This window comes from Lissotriton vulgaris, chromosome 12 (genome assembly GCF_964263255.1).
Source record: "Lissotriton vulgaris chromosome 12, aLisVul1.2, whole genome shotgun sequence".
In the NCBI taxonomy this organism is placed as follows: domain Eukaryota; kingdom Metazoa; phylum Chordata; class Amphibia; order Caudata; family Salamandridae; genus Lissotriton; species Lissotriton vulgaris.
In genome coordinates, this window is record NC_141700.1 from 48,669,141 (window position 1) to 48,694,818 (window position 25,678).

Genomic DNA, 25,678 nt, shown 5'->3' on the forward strand with positions numbered 1-25,678 from the left:
GACATTATTTTCCGTTTTTTCTTGGTATTGAACTTTGTTTTTTTTTTTATTTCTTTCAGGTGTACCCCAGAAGCTGGAAAAAACGTCATCAAAAGACACCAAAACGAAACACAAGCCACAGCATTTAGAAAGTTCCCAACAAGAGCATGACTTTTTGGGATGCATGTCGAAGTATGTATGCCTATAACTGCAAGAAGGGACCGATTCTAAGGGGATTGTTACTTTAGCTCGAATACTTGGAACCCTTAATTATGTTTGAAGGTTTTTAAATTGGCCTAGGGCTCACATTTTGTGGTGATTATCTTTTTGACGTTTCCGTCTGAGACTTATTTTTTTCATTTCTTTAGTATTATCCGTATTCGTTTCGTCCCATAGAAATCGAGCTGAAACTAGCCTATTTCTGCGTTTATTTAAATTATAAATGTACATGTATATATCTGTATGTAACGTTGTACTCACCTAAACACATTAGCATTGTAGGACTGGCATGTGCAATTTATGAAATGTTATCTTTTTATATTTTTAAGTTGCTATGTTATCAGCATTTCCAGCGTTGGCCTGGTAATCATCTCTGACGGCTTCTAGAGGAGCTCACGAAAGTGCTCTGAATTTTTACTGTTTTAAAAAATAACATTCAGACAGGCAAGAATTATTTTTCTGCCTGTATTTCTATACACAATCAGTAAAAACGTTAAACTGGAGGTCTCAAATACATTTTGTTTGTCCTCCTTGATGGATTCATGTGTATTTGCATAATTATTGATTTTTCCAAAATTTGGCTTTTTTTCTAAACCACTCGCTTTATAGTCTCACCTAGAGACTTCATTAGTTATGTTATTTTATGGTTTATCTTCCTTTCAAGCGAACCGTAACACACACACCAAATGTAATGCCCTTCATGAAAGTGATTTCAATTACAATTAGTTTAAATCATCTTTCTGATTATATTGCATATCACTTTACCCATAACACTTTGACAAAAGTGACTATGTATGGAGTGTTATTACATTTTAGGTGTTATTTTTTAAAATATAAATACTGTGAGGACATAGACGTTGCATTTGATGTGCAAATGATGGTCTTATGCATGTGGTTCTAACCATACCTTGCTGATTTAGGGTGTAATTCATAATGTATATGCACTTTAAATCTTACTTTAGGTTATTTTCTGAGTTTTTAATTATATGTTGAGGCTTTTCTAACTTGACTTGAACCTTTGCCTTCGTCCGTAGATTTTGTTATTCTTTTCATTGTTTACCACATAAAAAATGCCCCTACACCCAACCCAACCCCGTGCAGGTTGCTTAACCCCTGTGTGTAGAGAAGTTGAGTGCAGGGCCTGGCCCCTGGTTAGGCAAGCCCCTCCTCCCAGCTCTCCAATGGTAGCCAGCAATCAGGCGCTGCCCCTGCAGGTAAGAGCGGGGAGGCGGGGCGGTGAGGATTGAAGGAAAAAAAAAAACACTTGCCTTGCACTCGCCGCATTGCTGATTCGGCGAGCACAAGGTAAGTGGTTTTCATTTTTAGGTCTCGTAGCAATACAGCGCGTAAGCGCTGTACTCGCCGAGATCTATTGTTACTGACTCTGCTTCCCAGGAGACCGCACCTGGCCGCGCGCATCTCTCAAAAGGCGATCAGCGCAGGCCACGCGCGCGCGAACGCGCTCGCCGTGGCTGTCTTCTGGGAAGTGCAACAAACATACACAGGCACACTTCCCCCTGCACGCATGCGCACACACATACACAAGCACACATACACGCACGGAGAGACATCCCTCCCCCTCCGCCTTCGCAAACACAGACACACACAGACACACACACATGCACACATACAGGCAACCCCCCCTCCCCGGCACTCCGGACTTGTGCAGCCTCCGACCGCGGAGCTCTCCCTCGGTGCTCCTTCAGGCACTCCGTGGGCGCGGGCTTCACAAAACAGAAGTCCCGCCCCACAATAGGTTTCGTTTTGCGCGCACACTTCCACTGCCCAGAAACTGGAGCACGTTACATGACCCGCGAGTATTAAGAAAAAATTGAGAACACCTTCTCCGTTCCCGCCCCAAGTATCTCCACTCAAAAGGTGATTTTTAAAACTAACGCTAATAACTGCTTTATGTGGTGCTTGAGTATCGGTCAAGTGTGTGATAGTCTCCTCAGCAAGACATTGAAGATGAGATGCAATTGAGAGAGAAATGTAATAGCACTTAGTTCGTCCCCAGTGGGCAGACCATTGCAATCCCTCCTTAGAAAACCTGGTTGAGGAGGGGGTCGGGATGGAGAAGGCGGTGGCAAGTAATCATAACAAGAAGTCTTGGACATGTATTGAATTGCGGCCTTGTATGCATAGCGATTCCTTTGACTAGATTAGGACAATGGGTTCTCCTTTCATACACACTATGGGAAAGACCGAGCCTGTCTTGGAGCAATTTGGTGAATAACTTTAAACTGCAGCACTTGGTGCATGTACTTGGGAGTATCAGGTCCAGTCTGAATTCTTCACCCTTAGTGGGACCCTTTGGGTCTTTCTGAGAATTATCCTTTTCCACAGTGGCTCAAATGAAAGTCTTCTGTGGGTTTAAGGCTGAAGCACTGGGTCATCCGAGTTCTGCAGAGGCAGTTGCAGAGGCTTTCCACTGACTGGCTCTAGTCTGAGCCTCAGGCTTAATAGTGAAAACTGTTACGGGGCAACAGAGCTGCAGCCTTGAGGCGGCATCTTGTGGTGCTTTTTGTGGACTTAAAATATCCTGTTTCTGACACTTTTGACCGTCGTCTTAAATGTACAAGCCTAAGTCAAGTCCAAAGTTTGTGCCTTATCCTAGAGATAACTCCTCTGCCTCTAAGCATAATTTTGATAAGAGTGTGTCCTTTAAAAAAAACTAAATACCTCTACACTGCACAACAGAGAGAGGAGAGGGGAAGAAAGTGATGAGGTGAATGTATCTTAGCAGGGATTTCATCCAGCAAGTACTTCAGGACTGATCCAGGTAGTATGAGAAATTAGATAGTGCTTACATCTTCATATGACAACCATTCATAGTTTTTTGTCCTGCGGAGTGCATCTTCTACATTCCAGATAGGACCATCTATGAACATCCTTGACAAAGTTATAACATTTTTACGTTAGGGTCCTTGGTGTAAGAAACCCTTTCATACCTTAATTGAGGCTTTCAAGGTCCTGATCGCTGACACATGGAAGAAACCGTTTTTTTAACTGTGATTTGACATACACCTTGACAGAAGAAGTGGCCTATGCAAGTTGAACCTTTCTGCACGTTCACTGTTCAACCACTAGTCGTTCCTGCAGCCAGTGACCGGTTCATAACTAATGCATTCACAACCATTCTAAGAGTCCAACAGAAGAGACTTCATGGCTATCAAGTCTTTTTGTGTTGTAGTCACTGGCACTAACATCCAGATACACAGCCAGTAACTCACAAAATACCAGTATTACTTTTGAGTATGGTCTTGTCATTGCTGACTGATAATTAAGAGGATGGACGCCTCTTAGCTGTGGTTGTAATAGTTTACAAGGGCATAAACATTTTAATTTTGGACAGGTTGCAGAACGAAAATAAATTGCTTGGTGGCAAAATGCCTAAAACCCAGAAATTTAGAAGTACATGCAGATCTAGGTATTTTGGCTACTTCTGAGCCCTTTTATTTTGTGCAGTTTTATAGATTGATGCCTAGTGATTTATGTCTTAAGTTTTGTAGGCATCATGTTTTTGGGAGAATGCCAGGGACACAAAACCTTTAACTTGTAGAGAGCTGGCTAAACAAAATACAGTGGCCTAAGCTTTGGGAACAACATCCGGTGTAACTCTGGGAATGCTATGTCCATATCCTAAATACTTAATATATTTTATGTGAAGAGCTGATCCTTGTCCGGTGGGCCTTCCTACTAATAAAGAAAAAGCGATTAAAGCTTAATTTCAGGAGTTTTTGTTCTGCTTTGCCTCAACTACTAAATTCAGGAATAGACAGGCCTTGAAATAACCTAAAGTATATTCCGTTGAAGAAGTGCTGGAGAAGAATGGAATATGGGGTTTTAATCCTGGTTTACTGTAACTTCACTTTATCATGGAAGGCAGACATTTTAAGTCAACATTCTGTCTTTTAGCCTCATAATGACACCTCACAAAAGTGATTAGAGTTGCGGAAATAAAGGAGACACACATCTACCTTTGCTATTAGTGCTGATGTACCTTTATCTGGACATTTGTCTCGTCCAGGTTCATGCCTGGGAAGCAGTGTTGTTTGCACTGTAGTCATATATGTCACTAGTACGCTGCCTTCTACCATAGGGTTACCTTCTGACTGTGTTTCTCATGACCGGGGAAGAAATGTCCTTTGAGACCCCTGCATGTGGTAAAGCAGGGGCGGGCCCTTGTGAAAGACCACTGCAGCTAAGAGCAGACAGACTATCTATAGTGGCTGAATTCTTCTGCCTGAGAGACAGTCAGTATGCACACTGACCCGGATGGAAAATGAGGACATCCTTAAGGTTAAATGGTCACACACCAGCTGTGAGTAGTAGGTGACTGAGCAGAGAAATTGAAGAGTGGGAAATATGTGGATGAAATCTGGTCTCTTGAGTGTTTTACTCTTACACTGTCCATATATGGCCCAGGACGGTAAGGCTATTCCACCAAGACTTGGGTGCCAAGTAACACTACTGCAAAATGTAGAATGGTGAAGCAATACGTCCAAGAAAGACTACACATGCTCAGTCCTCTGTGATGATGTACATTTACCCCACTCACATAGGGGCTCAATGCTGTTGCTAATAAAGGAGCAATCCTTAAGGTTGCAGACGGAAATCTGAACCAAAATATGCTTGCTTCTAGAGACCTATTTGGTTTGGGAGTACTGGAGCAGGTTGAGTTCCAGTTGGTTCCCTTACTAATACTTGGTCTCAGATACTACCAAAACAAGCATTTGCAATGCAATAGGTCTCGCAGCATTAAAGTTTGAGTTACTGGCATTGTCTCTGACAATGCTTTGCATAACTTTTTTTTAAATTTACAATTGTTATATAAACATTGTTTGTGAGTGGTTAGCTGTTGCTAACAGACACCCTCACAGACCTAGAGCACTGCACGGCTCATATACTCGAATATGCACTGAAATGTGCCACCAGAGACACTCCTCCGACATCGCAGATCTCGTCTCAGATAGGGATCTGGACCTAGCCATTCTAACAGAAACTTGGCTCACTGAAGCCTCTACTCCGATTATGGACATACTAGTCCCCCCCAACTATCACATCATCAGGTTAGACAGGTCTTCAGACAAGACGGGCGGGGGAATTGCATGCATCTTTAAAAGCAACCTCTCCGTTACTAAAGTCACCTCCCCCTCCCTCTCCTCCTGTGAACTCCTCTGCCTCGACATTACCAGCGAGGCCAAACAAGTTTGTGCTCTACATCTCATCTATCACCCGCCTGGTGACAATCTCATATTCACCCAACAACTCATGGACATGATCACTTCCAATGCCGGTCGGCAGACCACCCAAATCTACCTGGGTGACTTCAATCTCCACTGGAACGACCAGAAAGACACAGTGGTAAACAGTCTCAAAACTTTCCTTAATGCACTTGACCTCACCCAAATATGCGATAGACCAACACACGACAAAGGCGCGATACTTGATCTCATCATTGCCAAAGAGAATTCTACACAACTGGAGACGATTCTACCCTGCGACTGGTCAGATCACCACATTATCACCTTCTATATCAATGAAAAAGTTAGACCTAACCCGACTCAACCAATCAAATCCAAAATATGGAAAAGGGACATGAAGAACCTCAACGCCTCTACTCTGCCTCCCCACATCGGCAATCTGCTCCTTCCCCCTTCAGGTGCCGCGATGTTCAATCACTGACTGACCACTACCTTGAATCTATGAATACATTAGTCAATGAAGTCGCCCCACTGCAACTGAAGAGAGTCTCCACCAAAACTTCCAACCCCTGGTATGACGACAGACTCAATGACGATAGGCATTCGATGCGAATGGCAGAGCGCACTTGGAGAGCGGACCCCTCAGCACTGCACCTCAAAAGGCTCAAAAACAAGAGAAATGCCTACTTCAGGATAATAAAGCGCACAAAATTGGACTTCTTCAGCCGCCAATTGGACCAAGCAAAAAACAGGCCAAGAAAACTCTTCGAACTAATCAAAACCCAAACAAAAGCACAACCCCTACAATCAAGTAGCACAACAAGCGACACCCCACACTGTGAAGACTTCTCTGCTTTCTTTAAGCTAAAGACTGACAACATAAGAAATGACCTCATCATGGATGTAAGCCGATTCCCCAACCACACAAGAATGACTAACACTCAACCTAAAAACATGGCTTCCTGGCAGTACTTCGATACCTACTCGGAAGAAACAATACACAAACTGCTCTGCACCTTGAAGCCCTCTAACCACCACACAGACCCTCTACCTGCTAATGCTGTAAAAGACTTCATCCCCCTGCTCCTCCCTCTCTGGACCAAAATCATCAACTGCTCCCTGCAACAAGGCCTCATTCCGGACTCCCTCAAGGTGGGGCAAGTCACTCCTATACTCAAGAAACCTACAGCTGATCCGACTGACCTAAACAATTACCGACCCATCACCAATATTCCCACCCTGGCCAAACTGCTGGAGAAATGTGTCCAACTCCAACTAACAAGACACATTGACCAATTTGACCTCCTCAATTCTCATCAATCAGGATTCAGAGCGAAACATAGCACGGAAACAGCTATGACACACATAATTGATGACGCCCTCCAAATTCTTGACCGCAATGAGTCCTGTCTCCTCATCCTTCTTGACCTCTCGTCAGCATTTGACACGGTCAAACATGAGAACCTGCTGGAACTGCTAAGCACTAGAATGGGTCTATCGGGAACGGTTCTCAAATGGTTTTCGTCCTTCCTACACAACCGATCTCAGAAGTTCAAGATCGATAATGTGCTATCTGCACCTGTGCCTGCGGATCTAGGTGTTCCACAAGGATCCTCCCTCTCCCCCACTTTGTTCAACCTCGTCATGGAACCGCTCGCCACCTTGCTCCAAGCTTCTAATGTCCAATTCCATATGTACGCCGACGACACACAACTGTACCTAAAGCTTCAATCTCCGGAAGATATCAAACATCTGAACTCCACGCTTATTAACACTCAATCTTGGCTAGCCGATAATCATCTCAAACTAAATGCTCTGAAAACTGAGTTCCTTCTCATCTCACCCCCGGCGAAAATTTCCACCACCCAAACATGGCTCAACAACCTAACAGCACTTAATGTCCAACCCACCATCGTGGACTCAGCGAAATCTCTAGGCATCACATTGGACGCCAAGCTCAACATGCAGCAACACATCAGCAAAGCCACAAAAGCAGCTAATTTCCAAATAAACACACTGAGGAAAATCAAACCCTTCCTTCCAACTGAAGACTTTCGAACTGCTGTACAAGCGTTAGTCATCCCTCGAATCGACTACGGAATTGTGACCCTCAGTGGACTCCCGCTATCCACAACAGCACCCTTAAGAGCCTCCCTGAACGCTGCCGCAAGACTCATTACTGGATCAAGAAAACATTCGCATATTTCCCCAGATTTAAAGTCCCTAAAATGGCTGCCGTTTGAAGCCAGAATACAACTAAAAATTGCAGTTATGACACACGCGGCCGTGCACCACAATGCACCCAACTACCTCGCTCAAAAATTGTCCATATCAGGAGGTTCGAGGTCCAATAGAAGCTCAAAAAATCTACTCCTGAAACCCCGTAGATTCAGGAAAGAGAAAACCTACAAGCGCTCCTTCTCAGGAATGGCACCCAGGATCTGGAATGCGCTCCCGCCTGAAACTAGGCGTATCTCCTCCGCTGCACTCTTCAAGAAAGAGGTGAAAACCATCCTTCTGGCCAAGATCTCCTGAACCTTATAGGTAGTGGTTCAGAGACTCTACATTGCCTGGTATCAATGCTCACCTTGTCCTTTGGCATTATACCTCTACCTGATGGTGACACTACTTCGCCTCCTTCGTCCTACCGACCAATATATGAGACACATTGGGTCACAGATTCACCCTCCCGATGCCCTCACTCAGTGCGCTCTCTACACTAAAACACTGTTATAAGCTTGCCACACACCCAAGGTGTACCTGAACACCTATATAATGTGATCCATGACTTGTGCAGTTTTATTACCTGTTCACCTGACTGTATATTGATTTGTTTATGTATGTTGTTTTATTATTATCCTTCATGTTAGTGACTACTACATTGCTCCCATTACCACTGTTCTCTCCTACTGCCCCAACCCTGCCATTGTGAAGCGCTCTGATATCTGTAAGGATCTTGTTCGCGCTATATAAAACTTTGAATAAATAAAATAAATAAATAAATCGGAAGGCTGCAATGCTGATTGAATGCATAGGGCCCAGGGCCCATGCACTCCTGATGTGCAGTTGAGGCCTACCTTACAGAGGGCCCCACCAATTGTAAATTAAAAAAAAAAGTTATGCAAAGCATTGTCAGAGACAATGCCAGTAACTTAAACTTTAATGCTGCGAGACCTATTGCATTGCAAATGCTTGTTTTAATTGAAGTTTCCCTCGTCGTCTGTCAGCCACACCCCCTGCCTCACAACCCACTGCTCTTATCTATACGTGCCACACCTGCTAACAATCACAGTGCAGGCGTTCGCAGTGGTGGTTTGGCCACATGTTATGTTAAATGTTAAAAAATGTATACCGCGCACGTACACCGAGACGGTTTCTTGGCGCTCATAACAAACATAGCTAGCCAGGGCAGAGGTGTTACTCAAAGGCCGCCTTGAAAAGGTGAGTTTTCAGAGTTTTGCGGAACAACTCATATAAGGGACAAAGGCGAAAGGAAGAAGGGAGGGAGTTCCAAAAGGAGGGACCTAGAAAAGAGAAGCATAAACCACCGTGTTTTTTACGGCGAAATGATGAAGTGCAAAGAAGATTATCGGCAGAGGAACGTAAATTGCGGGTAGGAAGGTAACGCTTAAGCTTGGAGGAAATGAACTCGGGGGCCTGGTTGTGCAAAGATTTGAATAGGGTGCAGCCGAGCTTGAAGGAGCACCGTTTAGCCACTGGGAGCCAATGAAGGCTCTTCAGGAGAGGGGAGACGTGCTGGTGTTTGGGTTGATGGTACACCAGGCGGGCGGCCTGGTTCTGGATAAGCTGAAGTTTTTGGAGCTGATAAACAGGAATCCCCACATACAGGATGTTGGCAAAGTCAACCCTGGAGATGACCAAAGCCAGTATAACTAGTGTGAGTGCTTCTCTGGTTAGAAATCTACAGATCTTGCGGATTCTGCGTAGCTGGAAAAAGCAGGACGATGTTACTGCTGCGACAGCAGACAGCATGACTGCTGTCGCCCTACCGCGCAGCAGTAGCAAACTGAATACCCTGTAACTTTTTTTTTAAATGCAGGATTCATGAGTCCTATATTAGATTTGCGGATTCTAAGGCCCATGTGGGTACTCTGAACCCTGAAAGGATTATGGGTTTGTGAATGCAACAAAGCATTCTCAAATGCTTCTATAATAATATTTTAATCATTTGTTTTACTAAGCGGGTGTGTTCTTTGGGGGTCCACTCACATGGGCTGGGGGTTAGTGTAGTCCAATCTGGCCCATATTTCCTCCCTTTAAAAAAAAATTATATTTTCCAACATGATGCTCAGTGCACCTTGTGGGGTAATAAATGCACCAACTGAAATGTGTCAGTTATGGCTAGCCAATCGGAACATGGCAGATTTGACAATCTGCAATGGACGACTGGAGAAAATGCTCCCCAGTTCAATGGGTTGCATTTATTTTGATATCTTATTTGCATATCCTCTGTTGGTGTATGCACACACACCCTCGAGGTATATGTTTGGACCTAGCCCAACAGTGGCAATTCTTGACGTATTGTTGGCATCTGAGATATAATGATGCCTAACCTTGGTGCAATCCCAGACCTGGAATTATTGTGGTTATTCTTATTATTGTTGGCATCCATATCGTGATGGTGCCCATCCCTGTTGTAGTACTGGCTCTATAATAAAGACTGTAATTCCTGGTATGGGCATCCATGAACACGAAGGTGCCACTCTTGTGCAGTTGGCTCTGGCTTGTGAAGTTAGATCTTGGAAAATTGCTTGCAACCATTGCATGATGGTGCCTGGTCTAACACTAATCTTGACAAAGTGGTGTGAATGATTGGCGGATGTGATCATGATTGTGTCCACCCTTGATCTACTGCTGGTGCTAGCACAGTCGTAGTAGCTCTTGGCATACTGTGGCCATCACAAGCATGGGGTGCCTGTGCATATTGTTGACATATGCAGCATGACGATGCCCACCCCTTGTATAATGCTGGCCCTGAACTCTTGACCTACAGTGTGAATCCACAACCTGATGATGCTCCCTCATAATGTTCCTTTGCCCAACATATTAATGTGACATATTGTGGGTATCCATGTATGAACTGGTGTTACATGGACTTAAAAAGGTTCGTCTGTCCGTGTATTGCCTGTTTGTATATTCTATTGTTGAGCTGGGCATTGATGTTTGGGAGCTAAACGGATATTTATTTTTAAGAAAAAAGATGGCAGATATCTCTTGACAGATGACCCTTTATTTCAGGGGTCTCCAAATCGGTCCTGGAGGGCCGGATCCATGCCAGATTTTTAAAATTACTACATGTATCTCAATGGGGATATCCAAAAAATCTGGCATGGATCCCTCCAGGACCGGTTTGGGGACCTCTGCTTTATTTGATAGCAAAATGTGATTTTTTTAATTAACTGTCAAATTGATGATTGCAGACGAAATGCTTGCATTTCTAAATATGTGGTTAAAACGTATATTTGCGTTATAGTCATTATTGCTGTTTAAGACTTTAAGTCTTTAAGATTGGTGCAGCCTGTCTACAGTTATAAGGTCTGCATAATCTGAGCGATAGCAGTGTTTTACAAGTTTGTAGTAAGTTTATCACAAATAAAATGTGATGTCGAATTTACATGGAAGACCCAGCATGGAAATCGAGTAATATGGAGAAGTCTGGATAGATGTTAGGAGAATTGGCGGCTTTTCAGACATTTATCAAGGAAAAGTACAGTTTCCCACATCATTTTGGGACAAGTGAACCCCCCACGCTCCTGGGAGGGAGAGATCAGTGGAGTTTTGAGCAAGTATTTATCCCTCATAAATTTCAAACATCAGCAGACTGGCATTTAATGTATTGTTTCTCTTAACACAGACCATTTCTGAAAGATTAGTCTAGTTGTAGGAGTAAGATGGAATAGGGTTGGTGTTGAGTTTTTATTGCACCTAGGGTACAGTCAAGTTGTGTGTGTATATATATATTTTTTTTAAAAAGATAAACGGGTTGCTCATTCCTTATTAACCAAGCTAGATAGCCTTCTTGCTGACGCATGACATGTTTTGTAAACCACAAAATGTGCACAGGCCTAATTACTGTGTACATCAATAATGATGCACACAGTTTTTTGTTTTCGAATTCAGAACTGAATATCATAGTCTAGAAGGTCTTGACCACCTTGTTCAGTGTTCTAATGCTTGAACTGTCCAGGTTGGCCTACCATGAAAAACAATTAAATTGCAGTGAATGTTTTTTTTTTTACTACACCAGTTGTAAGTTTCGTTTTTGTACTCTATTACAGGCGTTCTGGACTGCCTCGTTGGATTTTGGCCGCCTGTCTTTTTCTCTCGATTATGGTAATGTTGTGGCTAGGCTGTGCCAGCTTGGTGACCGCCCCTGATCAACATGTAAAGACGCAGGTACTGCACTCTATACCAGTCTAGTTCCATAAAGCATTTTAAACGTACATCTTGTTCACTAGGCCCATCGAGCCTGATCATCATTCTGCTGTAAGCTAAATATGCAGATCACTATAGGTCTTCTACCTTTCTTGTTAATGTTGCGGTTTTGTGTTTCTCCCATGCCTTATTACAAGAGTTTCTCATTTCAGCCACACAGTAACCCAGCCAGTAATCACAAACGCATGCCTCAGCACTTAGTCGCACAGCTAATCCTTGAGGAATATGAACCTTTCATAAATGTGCTCTTCTCTTGATTCCGTTCTTGAAGTTCTCAAAGTTGAAGCATTGCAGTCCGAATTCCATTTGGAGCACTGGAAAAGACTTGAGTAGATTGCCATCATACGTTTGGTCCAAAGAGCTCAGTCCTCTTGCGTTCCAGGACCCCCTGTAATATTGGAGCGACATTGCAGTTGCGGTAGAGGCTCGAGGGTGGACAGAAGAAGCAGGATGTCCTCTGCATAAAGAAGTGCCTAGACTTCTCCAACACAACAATAGGGAAATATGACCCTGCCGGCAATCGCCGGATCGCAGCCTCTATTGGCTCCAGAGCATTGAAGAACAGGAGGGGCTATAGGGGGCATCCCTGACAGGTGCCCTGTTCGTCTTGGCATGGACCTGACGGGAGTCCAGAGCAAGAGACCTCTACCATAGAGGAGGCATACCTTGAGAATAAAGTTGCCTCCCAGGCCATGTGGGATATGACATGGAAAAAATACTATTATATCCCAACAAGGTCTCTATCAGAGGCATTACAACCATCCGTGGTACCACTCCACTTCTATAATACACACAAAAGGTAACCCGATGGTTTCTTTAGCTATATACGAGCGAGATCTCATATCGTTTGGTAGGCGTGGTACAGTTTATATTGCTGTTTTTTTGAGTGAAATATATGTATGTTTTCTTGGAGGGTATGATAATAGTTCCGGTGATCTTATAATATGGATCAACGTTTTATGGAATCTGAGACATTTAAATGGGGGATCTAAGACCCATTTAGTGAACATATGGTTCTTCTCCCATCATTAATTTGAACAGTGGTGGATTGTATGAAGGGTAACACGAGGCACTCCCCTTGTTTTCACATGAAAACTTCTATAGGGTGGAGTGTGATTAATAGATAAACCATGTTTTGGTTACCACTTTAGTAAAGTCTGCCAAAAGCGATATATAGCTATACATAGAGCTGTGTTCAGAGAGATGATGATATTGGAATAGTCCAACATGTGAGGTACTAAGGACCTAAAACACGGAGAGAGAGAGAGATATGTGTACTATACCATGATGGAGTTTTCTTTTGAGAATGTTTTTAATGACCAGTGATGTGTTAATGTAAATAATGGCTAATCTCACAACCTTGATTTTGCCTTTAAGGTTCCCATTAATAGATAGAGGACCGGTTAAAGGTAGAGGCATACAGCCAGTCTGCAACTGGTGATAGTATTGATTTATTAGTGTGCGTCATGTCACGTGTGAGGTGGTTTGGCACTTTTACACTTGCACCCTGGTATTAGCCATTTGGGTATGATTGTGAATATGAGAATAATACATGAATGTTTTGTGTGTTTGCAGAAAACAGACCAGACTGAAGTTGGTCTTGAAGACACCCATATAATTAAGTATGTTTTGTTGTTTTTTACAAATGTTAGCAGAGTGACAAGACAGTGGTTCTGAAGAATGCCACGAACCCCTGGTCACCTGGCAGAAACATGTTTCATTTACCTGAGGCGGAAGCCAGGTGTGGGCGAGTGATAACTATTGCGCTGACTACAAGCGATTTTAAACATTCATTTTAAACTCGATATTTTAACCTGTTGGTATCTGATATACTGCATGTATTTTAAAAGCTGATTACGAGCTTTCTGTTCCGCAGCTGCTATTTGCACTTTGCACTTTTTTCTCTTCTCAGGCACCTGAGGCGGAAAGCCGGGTGACATTAGGCCTCTCAGCACTTTATATATCTCCTACCTCTCTTTCATCCTTGTTTGTGCTGCGCTGCTCTGCCCGTAGTGTCCCTTCCCTTCCAGCCGGTACATCGAGGTGCTGGGAGATACTCGGGGACCTGCAGGCGCGCATTTCTTTGGCAGCCATCTTGGGGGTAGGCAGGCTCGCGGGCGTCAGTCTAGTGGTGCTGACTCTCGCCGGACGGCCAGCGACGCATTAAAACTAGGTGCACTCAGCGCAGTGGACGCGCGCAGCAGAGTCGCCTAAGGAGCGCCAAAGGAAAGCCCGTCTGCGCCCGTCAGCGTCCCGAAGGCGGTCGTGCGCGGCTGGGCTGAGGAGGTTAGGATGTTAAAATACACACGGGATGAGCTGCTCTCCCTTAAGCAGTCTAATAACACCTGTATTAGGGTTTTCCCCAAACCTCCCTGAACTAATAACAGATGTTCGGCCTGTGGCTGGCTACCTGGCCAGGGACTTGTCTCTTCCCTCAGTCCTCCTCCTAATAGCAGTAGGTGTTTACTACTCAACACCAGGTCTTTGGGAAAGCACGCACTAGATGTTTATAATCTTTTGACGGACTCTAAAGCGGACTCTTTACAGAGACCTGGCTTGGTGAGGGTGCAGGACCCGATATCGCCACTGCCATCCCCCCAAGCCACGTTATCTTCGGAAAGGACAGAGCCAGCGGCAAGGGAGGCGGTGTCGCCCTGGTTGTCGACAGGCGTATTACATGCTCTATTCTTCCCTTGGACAATATTACTGGGTGTGAAGTTCTTGCCTTCTCCCTCTCCTTTTCACCCCAGCAAACATGTATAGGGCTTTTGCTCTATAGGCACCTTTTTTGAAGAACTCCACTCAGCCATTTCCACGCTATGCCTCAGATCTATTCACTGTCTGCTCTTAGGTGATTTTAATATTCACATGGACAGTGTGGATGACCCTGACCGCATAAAGCTCAATGACATTACATCATCCTTGGGGCTTATTCCGCATCTTCGGTCCCCCACACACTGTAAAGGTCATACATTGGACCAAATTTTTTCCCTGCCGTCCTGGCCTCTCTCGCTCCCGTTTTGTGGTCTGACCACTTTTTAGCGGACTTTGAGATCCCTCTTAAAGCGAAGAGCGTCTGTAATGGACAGTGGCGTGAAGCGCATCCTTCCAGAGCTTTTCATCGGGTCTCCTCGACTATGCTGTCGCAGGCTTTAGACACCTACCCATGCCTGCTGACAGGTACTCTGGAAATGGATCTTGAGCTCCTGCAGGGATGGCTGACTCAACGGCTTGCCGACCTAGCCCCTTCCCCTGCTCCCTAGGACACTATCTGTGAAAACATCCGCCCCTTGGTTTTCGCCGGCACTTGCCGACAAGCGACGGCAATGTAAAAAAGCCGAAAGGGAATGGCGTAAGCACTATGATGCCAGTTCAAAGGAAACCTATAGGGCCATGATTAGAGACTATCATCACGATATCACAGCTGGTAAAAAGTCCTATTTGGCTAGTAGGATTGATGATGCTTCCAGCTCCTGTAAAGAAATTTTCAGGATAGTCAATGACTTTATTTCCCCTCCGTGGTGCATCCCTAGATCCACGCATTCGGAGTCCTGGATTGCCAAACTTGCTGACTTTTTTGCCAGCAAAATTTGGACTATCCAGGCCTCCTTCGGGACTACTAACACGTCAACCATTCTTAATTCACGGTCCCCTTATCCGTGCCCGACTTCTGGGGGCCCGGCCCTTTGGAACTTTCCTTCCTTGACCTTACAGGCCTCCTTAGATCTCCTCTCCAAACTGAAATCTGGCTCCCCGCTAGACCCGTGTCCTGCTAAATTCCTCGCGCAAATGGCCCCTACTCTGAACCATCTTATCAACCCGATACTTAATCTCTCTCTCAGTACGGGTGACGTCCCTCAGCCTTGGAAACAGGCACTCATTCTGCCATTGCTCAAGAAAACGAACCTGAACCCTGAATCCCATGCCAATTACAGACAAATTTCCCTTTTGCCAGCACTTGTGAAAGTCGTCGAGAAACATGTTCATACCACCCTGTCCCATTTTCTCGAGACGAATGACATACTTCATAAATCGCAGTCCGGCTTCCGCTCCAACCTGAGCACTGAAACAGCTTTGCTCGAGGTCACAGAGGCCATTAGGGAAACCCTGGACAGTGGAGGCAAAGCCATGTTGGTGATGCTTGACCTCTCAGCGGCTTTCGACACCGTCCCCCATGACCACCTCCTTTCTAGACTCTGCGAGGTTGGTCTGAGGGGGACGGTGTTTCGATCGTTTAGGTCGTTCCTCTCGAATCGCCTGCAAACGGTCTGGGCCCCCCCTTTTTCTGCCGCCTTTGGAGGTCGGAGATCCGCAGGGCTCAATTTCGAGCCCTTCGCTCTTCAACTTCTATTTGACCACTCTGGCGGCACTGGCGGAAGATTTCGGGGCCCAGATCGTGTTGTATGCGGACGACACACAACTCCTGTTCACCTGCGACAGGGGTCGTGATTTCGATGGGGCCTCTATCTGGGGTTGCCTTGGGGCTGTGTTTGATTGGTTCAGTCGCAGCAGCCTCAAGTGCAACTCCGACAAGTCTGAAGTGCTTTTCTTCGGCTGCCCCGTGGACCCCAGATGGAAGGAATGGTGGCCTACGGCCATGTTCCCTCCTGCCAGCGATTCAGGGACTGCTAAAAATCTGGGTATCCAGATTGACAACAGCCTCTCTTTCAGGGCACAGGTGTCTGGTCTGACCGGCAGATGTTTCGCTATCCTGAAGATGTTGAGGAAGTTCCTGCTGCTCTTATCCTTAGAGCATAGAAAGATTACGGTACAGGCCTTGATAGGCTCTCGCCTGGACTATTCCAACGTACTGTACCTAGGCCTTCCGAACTTCCTCCTTGCGCGTCTCCAGGTTGTGCAGAACTCTGCGTCCCGGGCCATTTTTGGCCTCACTAGGAGAGCCAGGGCCAGTGAACTTCTTAGAACCCTTCACTGGTTGCCCATTAAGAAGCAAATTGCTTTCAAGGCCCTGACCATTGCCTTTAAAGCCCTTCATGGCACAGGTGCCTGTTATCTTCGGAAACGGATCAGCTTCTATTTTCCTTCTAGATCCCTGCGTTCTTCCACCCAGGCCAGAGCGGTCACCCCTGTGATCCGACGCGCACGCAGTAGGGGGCATTCTTTTAAACATCTGGCCCCCCGGCTATGGAACGCCCTTCCTCTGTCACTCAGATCCAACTCCAATCTGCTGGCATTCAGGAAGGATCTGAAGACCCTGCTTTTCACGCAATAACTCATTCCACTCTGAGCTATGCTCTCCCTCCGGTTTCACCTTCTACCCTGGGTTCGTGAGGTTCTTTCAGCGCCGAGACACTCTTCGGAGTAGCCGTGCGCTATAAAAGTACCCCTTTAACATAACATAACGTGTTGACCTAGTCAGATGGGGGAACATCCTTACCCCTATCGTTACACTGTTTTTAACAACATCCATTGGGGATAATCAATAAAAAAAAAAATCTGTATATGAGGTGGTTTTAATACACTTTTGATATTATTTAGCACTCTGTCCCTCACTCACATATTACATTGGAGTAAAAACATTTCACACTCCTCTCCTGAGGGAGAGTTGTAGCCCACACAGTGCACCTTGCAGGCACTGTGTGCAAGAGCTAACCCAATGAAGAAGCATGTCACCCTATAGGTGAGTGAGGGTTCTTGTCTTTAAAAAGCAAATTCCCTTTATCTTAGTTTTGTTTATACACACCCATGGTCACATTCTAGCTAAAGAAACAACCATCAGGTTACCTTTTGTGTGTATTATGGAAAAGATACTGCCAGTTGATGAAGTCAAACGTCTTCTCGGCATACAGGGAGAGCGTTAGGAATTCAGATGGGTTGTCCTTCGTCTGCTACAGCAGGTTTTTCAAAAAGCTGCGGGAAAACACACTGCACATCACACGGACCGCACCAGACTGTTACCCTCTGGACCGCATCAGATATTTTAATGATACTTGAAGTCTGCGCCCTACAAAGCACCAGCCAGTCGCGTGATATCCATTCATATTACAGCACTACTTAGGACATATCAAAACAGGCCGTAATGCCCTGGCTCCCTCCTTACCACCTTGAGAAAGCCCCAGGCCTGTATGCCAAGAAAGGGGCGAAACACGTGTTGGTTGTTTTCACAAAGCTTGTGATTCTTACTATAAGAATCTCATTGAATCAAGGATCCAAGCAAGCAAAATAAAGAAACCTGAAGCACTATTCCAGAATAAAGGACTTCTTTTAGTTTTTGGAATTTATAATAACATATCATATAACAACTTAGCTCTGTCCTTGTCTCTCCCTGTGGCCCACAACTCCATTGTTTAAGGGTTTCCCATTCATATAGGACATCTGAAAATACTGATTAGCCCCACTACTTAAGGACGGGCTTTTCCTTGAACACCTACTACTCTTCTTCAGGCCATGTGGGACATGACATGAAAAAGATATTGCCAGGGGACGAGGTCAGACACCTTCTTGGCAGTCAGGGAGTGCGCTAGAAATTCAGATGGGTCGTCCTTTGTCTGCCATAGCAGGTGGGACAGCAATCCGAGGTGGTCTCGGAGGCTGTAGCCCATGACAAAGTCCTCCTGCGATTCATGGATCAGGAGGGGTATTACCTTGCTCAAGCATGTGGCCAACACCATGGGCAGACTCTTCCTGTGGACGTTTTGCAGCAATATTGGGTGGTAGCTGACGTAGTTCAAGGGGTCCTTACTTGCCTTCGGAAAGAAGGTGAGGCTTTATTAGAAATAACCTCCAGCGCGCCCACCTCTTTGGCCTCCTGGAATGCCTTTGTCCGGTAAGGGACCAATAGGTATTTCCCCGTTGTAATATTCACCCCGGAACCCATCTTCCCCAGGGGATTTACACAGCGCTAGAGCTTCGGCTACTTTATATTTAGTGAAGGCTCCCGTCAATTATTCACTGCCCTCATCAAAGAACTAAAGCAGGTGTAGAGGGGCTTGGAAGGCGGTCAACTGTTCTAGTGTGGCCCTATGTTCCTCAGCATAGAGGGAGGCATAGAAGGAGAAAACCAGGAAGCACTGTTACATGGGTGTATAAGGAATGACCCTGTTTGATCCTGTAACGCTGTTCTGACTTGTTGGGATTCCTTATGGTTCAGTTAGGTGGCTAGAAGCCTGCTTGCCTTTTTTCCATGGTAATATGGTAGTCACTGCAGTTTGACGAGCGCCTTCTCAGGATCTTTCATGAAATAGGAGTTTATTCAGATTTTGGCACGTACCAATTGTTTAAAGAGAGAATGGAAGGGTGAGGTTGTGTATTGCACCATAAGGGTGCGTATCTCTCTTCAGGAGGCCCTGGCTGTACATTCCTTATGGTTGGCGGCCGCAGTGTCCGCTATCATCGAGCCTTGGAGTGTCCTCTTGCAGACTGCCCACAGCTTTCTGTGGGAGGGCACAGTGCCCTTGTTGTTCGAGAAGAAGGACTGAATGTGGTTGCTTAGTTGGGTTTTTCTCTCATGTTGCTGATAAACTAAAGCTTTTGTGCGCCATCGATGAGGAAGGTGCATCGTGTCCGATGTCCAGCCCAAGCAGCGCTGGGCTGTGGTTGGCAACACCTGCCTCTAGCATGTCGCAAGAGATGATGGGAGGTAGGAACTGGCCATGAATCATGAAGTAATCGATCCAGAACTGGGTCCCATGTGGGCAGGAGAGGAATGTGTATTCTTGGTCCCTCTGGTGCAGTAATCGCCATACAGCCACCAGTGCATGATCAGTCACCAGGTCCCCAAAGAGTGCCCTGTCCCACCTATTGTGTGCATCGCCCCTGCCTACCCTATCCAGGATTGGGTCCGGTGCCAGGTTCCAATCACCACCCACCAGCACCCGAGTCCTGCTGACACAGGACAGGAGATTAGAGAGTTGAGCACAGAAATGGGATTTACTGGTTGTGGGGGGCATAGATTGATCAAACTACAAGTCTGAGATCCATAATTTTTCCAGCAACCATCAGCCTCCCTTGTCCGTAAAATCTTAAGCAATGTACAGGGTAAGGATTTCCTTGTGAGGAAGGGCCACCTGTCTCATTTTTTAGAGCGGATACGTGAAGGAGAGGTGGTGCCACTATCCACGACAGATCTATTGCTGCTAAGGACCGTACCCACATATTCCCTGCTCGAGGTTGGCTGATTTGGTTTGGGACATGGGGGTCTCCATGTCCACATGCTTGGTGTGTCGGTAGTGCAAGCTCATATTACATTTGATGTAGACAAGCCTGTAACATCCACGGAGATCAGAGCAAAAGGGGTAGACAACATGGTGCAGTGGCAAGAGGGGTATAATGTTCCCTGGGGCAAGGGCAGTCTCGCAGAGCACTGCAGTTACGCTTTGGAAGGGAGGCACTCAGATGTATGCTGTGAGGCGCACTGTTGCACCAGATAGGCCGGGTGGGTGCAGGGAGGGAGTTTAACAAGGGTAGGATCAGCCCTATTGGGGCCTAGGACGATAGGGGTCTCAAGTTTGGAGCTGGGCTCGGGGCTGCGTTGGTGGCATTCGTCGGGAACAGGGCCGGACTAGCTACCATGCGTTTTGGCATGCTGCCGAGCTGGGGGCTGATGTCACTGCGGTGGGGGCTAGTTTTGTTGATGGAAACCTGCGTGTGCTTCGAAATAAACAATGCAAAACGAATTTCGTTCAGCACACGCAAGTCCCCATCAATGAAATCAGCCCCAGCTCGGCAGTATGCCAAAACGCCTGGTAGCTAGTCCTGCCCTGGCCAGGAACCCCTGTCTGTGATGTCCTAAGTGTGGTAACAAAGAAAGTGCAATGGATTTGGGCCCACCCCAATTTAGCGCCATCTGACGTTCCCAAGATGGGACACATGTTGTGTTGAGGGTGAGAAAGTACAGTAGTCCTGGGCTAGTGGAGTAGGCCGCGACATAGGTCAACCTATATCCGGGGAGCGGCTAGGAGCATGAGTACGCCCCCCCCGTATAACTGCAAGTGGGTCCTCCTTAGGCAGACTGTCCGAAAGGGAGAGTGTTGGGCATTGATTTCCCATCTGGGGAGGTGACTTGGGGGAGATTGCAGGGACCACAAGGGGGGGCGGGGGGGCGGCGGGATGAGACAGGATAGCGGCCTGCAAGACCACGGAGAACAGCAACACCGATGGATCAAAAAAGAGAGGTAAAGGAGGAAGAGGAAGGGACAGCATGAGACCGAAATAGTCATCACAGAGCAAAGGATATGCTCAAGTCTCTGTGGGTGTTGCAGACTGTCTCCCCATGCTTCAGGGGTGATCAGGATTTGTCTTGTTCAGTGTGGAGCTCCTCCACAATTTGATGGGGGCCCTCTCGATCAGACTCCCTCCACAGTGATCCTCCGGTGCGGATGTGGTTGAGCTTGGACTTAGATTTCCATTGGTGAGGCTGTCTTCTCAGGAAGTGGGAGCAGACGCGCTCCCCGCAACCGTGTCCATAGTAGAGCCGCTCCTGGAGTCAAATAAACAGTTCAAGATCTCCAGGATCCGTAAAAGCTCTTGTGGCACTGTCAACATCATCCACGCGGGTTCCATGAGTTTGTATTTAATGCTGTGGCGTTACAGGTGGGGCGGAGTGCAAGAAATTGATTGCGTTTGATAGCTGCACAGAAGACTCCTGAGAAGGAGATTTAGTAATAGTGCTATGTGGCACCTGGCAGCAGAGAAGACAGCCCTTGTGTACTGAAGCCTGAGAGCACGTGCGATGATGGGTTGCGGAGAGTTGGGCTGCGAGGTACGGCAGGAGCAGACCCGGTATGCCCGCTGTAGTACCAAGGGTTTGTGCAATGGGAGGTGCAACAGGTCTGGCAGTAATGACTTGAGGTAGCCAATCATGTCCGCTCTTTCTGCCCCCGCAGGGACCCCACAGATCCTGAAGTTCTCTCTCCTGGCCTGGTCTTCCAAATCTGTCACTTTAAAAAGCAAGAACTCGATGGCCTGACACCCGACGATCATAACAGCCCTCCATATTACCCAATCTGCGATCTCCTGGGTCCAGGCAGGTGTGGAGGGAGGACACCTCCTGTCTGTTGGAGTGCACCTCGACCATGTGGGCCATCATCTTGGCATCCGTGGCATTTAGGTTAGATCCAATGGCCGTGATTTCCTTTTGGTGGTGTTTGGTATGGGTTGGGAAAGCTTCACAGATGGCTCTGTGTGGCGCAGCGCTTCCAAGATTAGGCATGCTTACTAGAAGTTCGAAGAAAAACTTTGCTTCTCCAGTATTGGGGTGTCTTTCATAGATTCACATGCTTGAATATTCCCCGTTGTCGAAGTGGGAGCCCCACGGTAAATAAAATGGCAATAAAACCAATCATATATGTACATAAGAACATAATTACATACATCCTAAAACCATAAATACTCATAAGTACCAAGGTTAGCATTAACACATAGAATGACATTAGAAGAAAAAAGCACTTCAATAGCATATCCATGTTGGTATGCTAGTCCAAACTACAGCCATTCAGGCGCAAGCACCCTCTAGAACCTTCTCAGAGGCTCAGGCCCTCAGACTTTCTACCGCATGTTGTGTGTGTGGGGGTCTCCCTGAGCTCTGCTCAGTTTTTCTGCTTCTTCTTGGATTTCTACAGCTTTTAGGATGTCTTAAAGTAAGAAATCTTTTTCGTCCATGTGCTTCTTGTGGGAAGTTGCAGCTCTTCTCAGAGGACCCTTACAAGAAGTGTATTTACTGCCTCTATCCAGAACATGAGGTACGCAAGTGTAAAATTTGCAGGACTTTTTCAACCAAGACTCTTAAGGACAGGGAAGGGCGTCTCCTTCTGTGGTTAGAGGTTGAAGGATAAAGATTCACCTCTTTCTGGTGCAGATAGCCTTGCATCTCGGTTGTCTAATGCCACTTCCATACGTAGCAGTGTGCAGGACTTGCCCTCTCCTTTCCTAAAAAAGAGGAATCTTCAGCTCCAGGAGGCTCATGCTGTGTCTCTACCTCTTCCTGCTACGCCTACGAGATCGGACTCTCAGGCGTCCACGGCTCCTTCAAAGCATGTTTCTGCCAGAAAAACATGCCAAATCGTCAACAATCTGTCCGACGACGAGATCTGCCGTTTCTGGCTTTTCGACGACAGTGACGACGACTTCTGCCAGCAGGTCGTCGACTGTGGTGTCTGTGAGGCTCAAATCCGTCTCGTCGACGATTCCTATTTCATCGTCGACATCAAAAAAGGGAGTCTCGTCGACTACCAAATCTTCGTCGACGTCTTCTGTGAAGAAAGCCTCTTCGTCGGCAGGTACTCTGTCGACGACCGCTCCGTCGACAACGGCTTCGCCGACGGCGGCCCCGTCGGCGGCGGTGGTCTCGTAGTCGACCTTGTCCCGTCGACTGAGTTACTATCGTCGACGTCTACTTTCACATCACTTCCTCTGGTGCCTATTTCAACATCCAGCTCCGTGACACCTGCTGTTGACACTCTTTCAGTGTCGTCATGCTTCTGTGGATCAGCTTCCGCTTCCACAACACTCCAAGCCTCCTTCACCTCTTTTTGCCACGGGTTCGGAGCCTGACTCTGGTTCTGATGAGGAGGAAGATGATAGATTCCGGGCAGCTCGAAGTCCTTCGGAGCTGGTCATCAAGTGTCCGGATTACGAGGACGATCAAGAGGATCATCACATTCATGACTAGGAACTTTCTGCACAGGTTCCCACAGCGCAAAAACCGCTCTCCCTCATTTCTAATCTCCACTACATGTTGGAGGATTATAATAGACGTTTTCCGCCGTCTCACCATGGATCTCCTCGGCCTAGGGAGCCTGCTACTACAGCGGCTCCTTCGTCTACAGCACTACTGGGGCCATGTGCACCTTCTGTTCAGATACAGGCAGCTGTTAATGAGGACGATGACGTTTACCAGGATCGGGAAGACGGCGAATTGGATGATGATGGGACCATGGCGGATTGGGACAATTATCAGATCCAAACACCGTCACCACCTCCTTTGGGTCCTGTGGATTCCCCTCCTGTTGATATCGCTAGTTTTCACCAAATTATGGAAAGGGCGGCGCTACGCTTCAAACTTCCTATGATTCTAAAGGATGAAGATTCTTTTATTTATGACTTCAAGAGTCAGCCTCTTAAACAAGTCCGTGCAGGGCCCATAATTGACTTTATCTGGAACAAAGGCGTCCAACTGATGCAGAGGCCAAATTCTATTCCGGCGCTTCTTCCACGTTTGGAAAAAAAATACAGAGCACCCGAAGGTTCTCCTGCTTGCTTGTAGCACAACCTAAACCTGACTCCGTGATTACACAGGCTGCGCAGCGCCGTTCCAGGAATCCATCTTCCCTTATTTCTGCACCTCCTGACCGTGAGGGTCGTCGTCTTGATGCCATTGGGCGAACATTTTCCACTATGGCTTCTACCACCGTGAGAGCTGCAAATTCACTGGCCATTCTGGGTCGTTACGACCGCCAAATGTGGTCAGATATGCCCTTTTTATCGACCTCATTCCTGAGCCTTCCAGAGCGGATGCTCTCAAGATTCTTCAAAAGGGGGAAAGATCATCATCTGAGATTATCGCGTACTCTGTGGACATTGCGTGCACTGGTTTTCGTCAGCTTGCGGGGGCAGCTGATTTGCGTCGTCAGGGCTGGCTTCGTTCCACCTTTTTTCACCAGGAGGTTCAGGCGAAGATCCTCAACATGCCCTTAGACGGCGAATTGCTCTTTGGCCAGCATGTGGACGACGCACTTCAAACCATTAAGAAGGACACTGAGACGGCTCGTGCCCTAGGCACTTTGCAGTTTCGCAAGCAGCCTTTTCGTGGTGCATGCGAAAGCGGCACCTCCTCTTCTTTTCGCAGCGGCTCCAACCAGTACCCCTCCTATAATCAAGGAAACCAAAGATATTCCTCTCAGTCACAACAATCTTATCGACAACAGTCTACAAAGTCTTACAGAGGTAAGTCTTCCTACAGAGGCTCCGCTTCTAAGAAGCAATGACTTGCCTTCCCCTCTCAAAGTTGGAGGTCAAATCTCTTTTTTCTTTTCCAATTGGTCTCTAATCACTTCGGACCGTTGAGTGCTAGTCATTGTGTCAAAGGGCCATGCTTTGGAGTTTGTCAAGTTCCCTCCAAACACTCCTCCAACTGGTCCTCCTCCTGCTCACATCAAGGAGCTTTTTCAATAAATTCGACTCATGATTCAGAAAGGTGCCATAGAAGTGGTTCCCAAATCTCAGAAGGGGCTGGGATTCTATTCCCGTTTCTTCCTGGTCCTCAAGAAGTCGGGCGAGTGGCGTCCGATCCTGGACTTAAGAGCCCTAAACAAGTACCTAAAAGGCCAATCTTTCCACATGCTCACGAAAATTCTCCCCCTTCTCTCGGAGGGCGACTTCCTGACCACCATCGATCTCCAGGAGGCCTATTTCCGCATGCAGATACTTCCATGGCACCGGGAGTACTTGAGCTTCCGGGTAGGGCGCAGAGATTTTCAATTCTAGGTTCTTCCTTTTGGCCTTCGTTCCTCCCTTCGCGTCTTCATGAAAGTCCTGGCCCCAGTGGTGGCATATCTACGTTAGAGGGGTGTTCAAATCTTTCCCTACCTGGACGACTGTCTCAAGTCGCAATCTCTGTTAGAACCAAATGGAACTTTGACTCCGCACTCGAGTGGTTTTGACGGTGTGCTTTGTTTGAGCCAGATTTCTGGAGTGTGGTTGGTGCGTTGATGTGAGTGCCCTTCTGAGTCACAGGGTCAAGTATAAATGTCAATGCGTGTTTTTGAAACCCCAACATTCAGATTCCCATCCGCACTCACTTTGTTTTCATATGAAGGTGAACGTAGTTAAAACGAGTTGTTCAATAAACTTCTTCACTC

The 25,678-nt window shown here is 46.6% G+C and overlaps 1 protein-coding gene across 1 annotated transcript in view; it reads left to right on the forward strand.

Moving 5' to 3' along the window:
• TMEM59L (transmembrane protein 59 like) overlaps positions 1 to 25,678 on the forward strand; it is a 163,831-nt gene that overhangs the window by 113,821 nt on the left and 24,332 nt on the right. The window contains exons 6-7 of the mRNA XM_086947026.1: positions 60 to 171; positions 11,705 to 11,822. Coding sequence (XP_086803152.1) covers positions 60 to 171; positions 11,705 to 11,822 — 230 coding nt within the window. The remainder of the gene's footprint in view (positions 1 to 59; positions 172 to 11,704; positions 11,823 to 25,678) is intronic.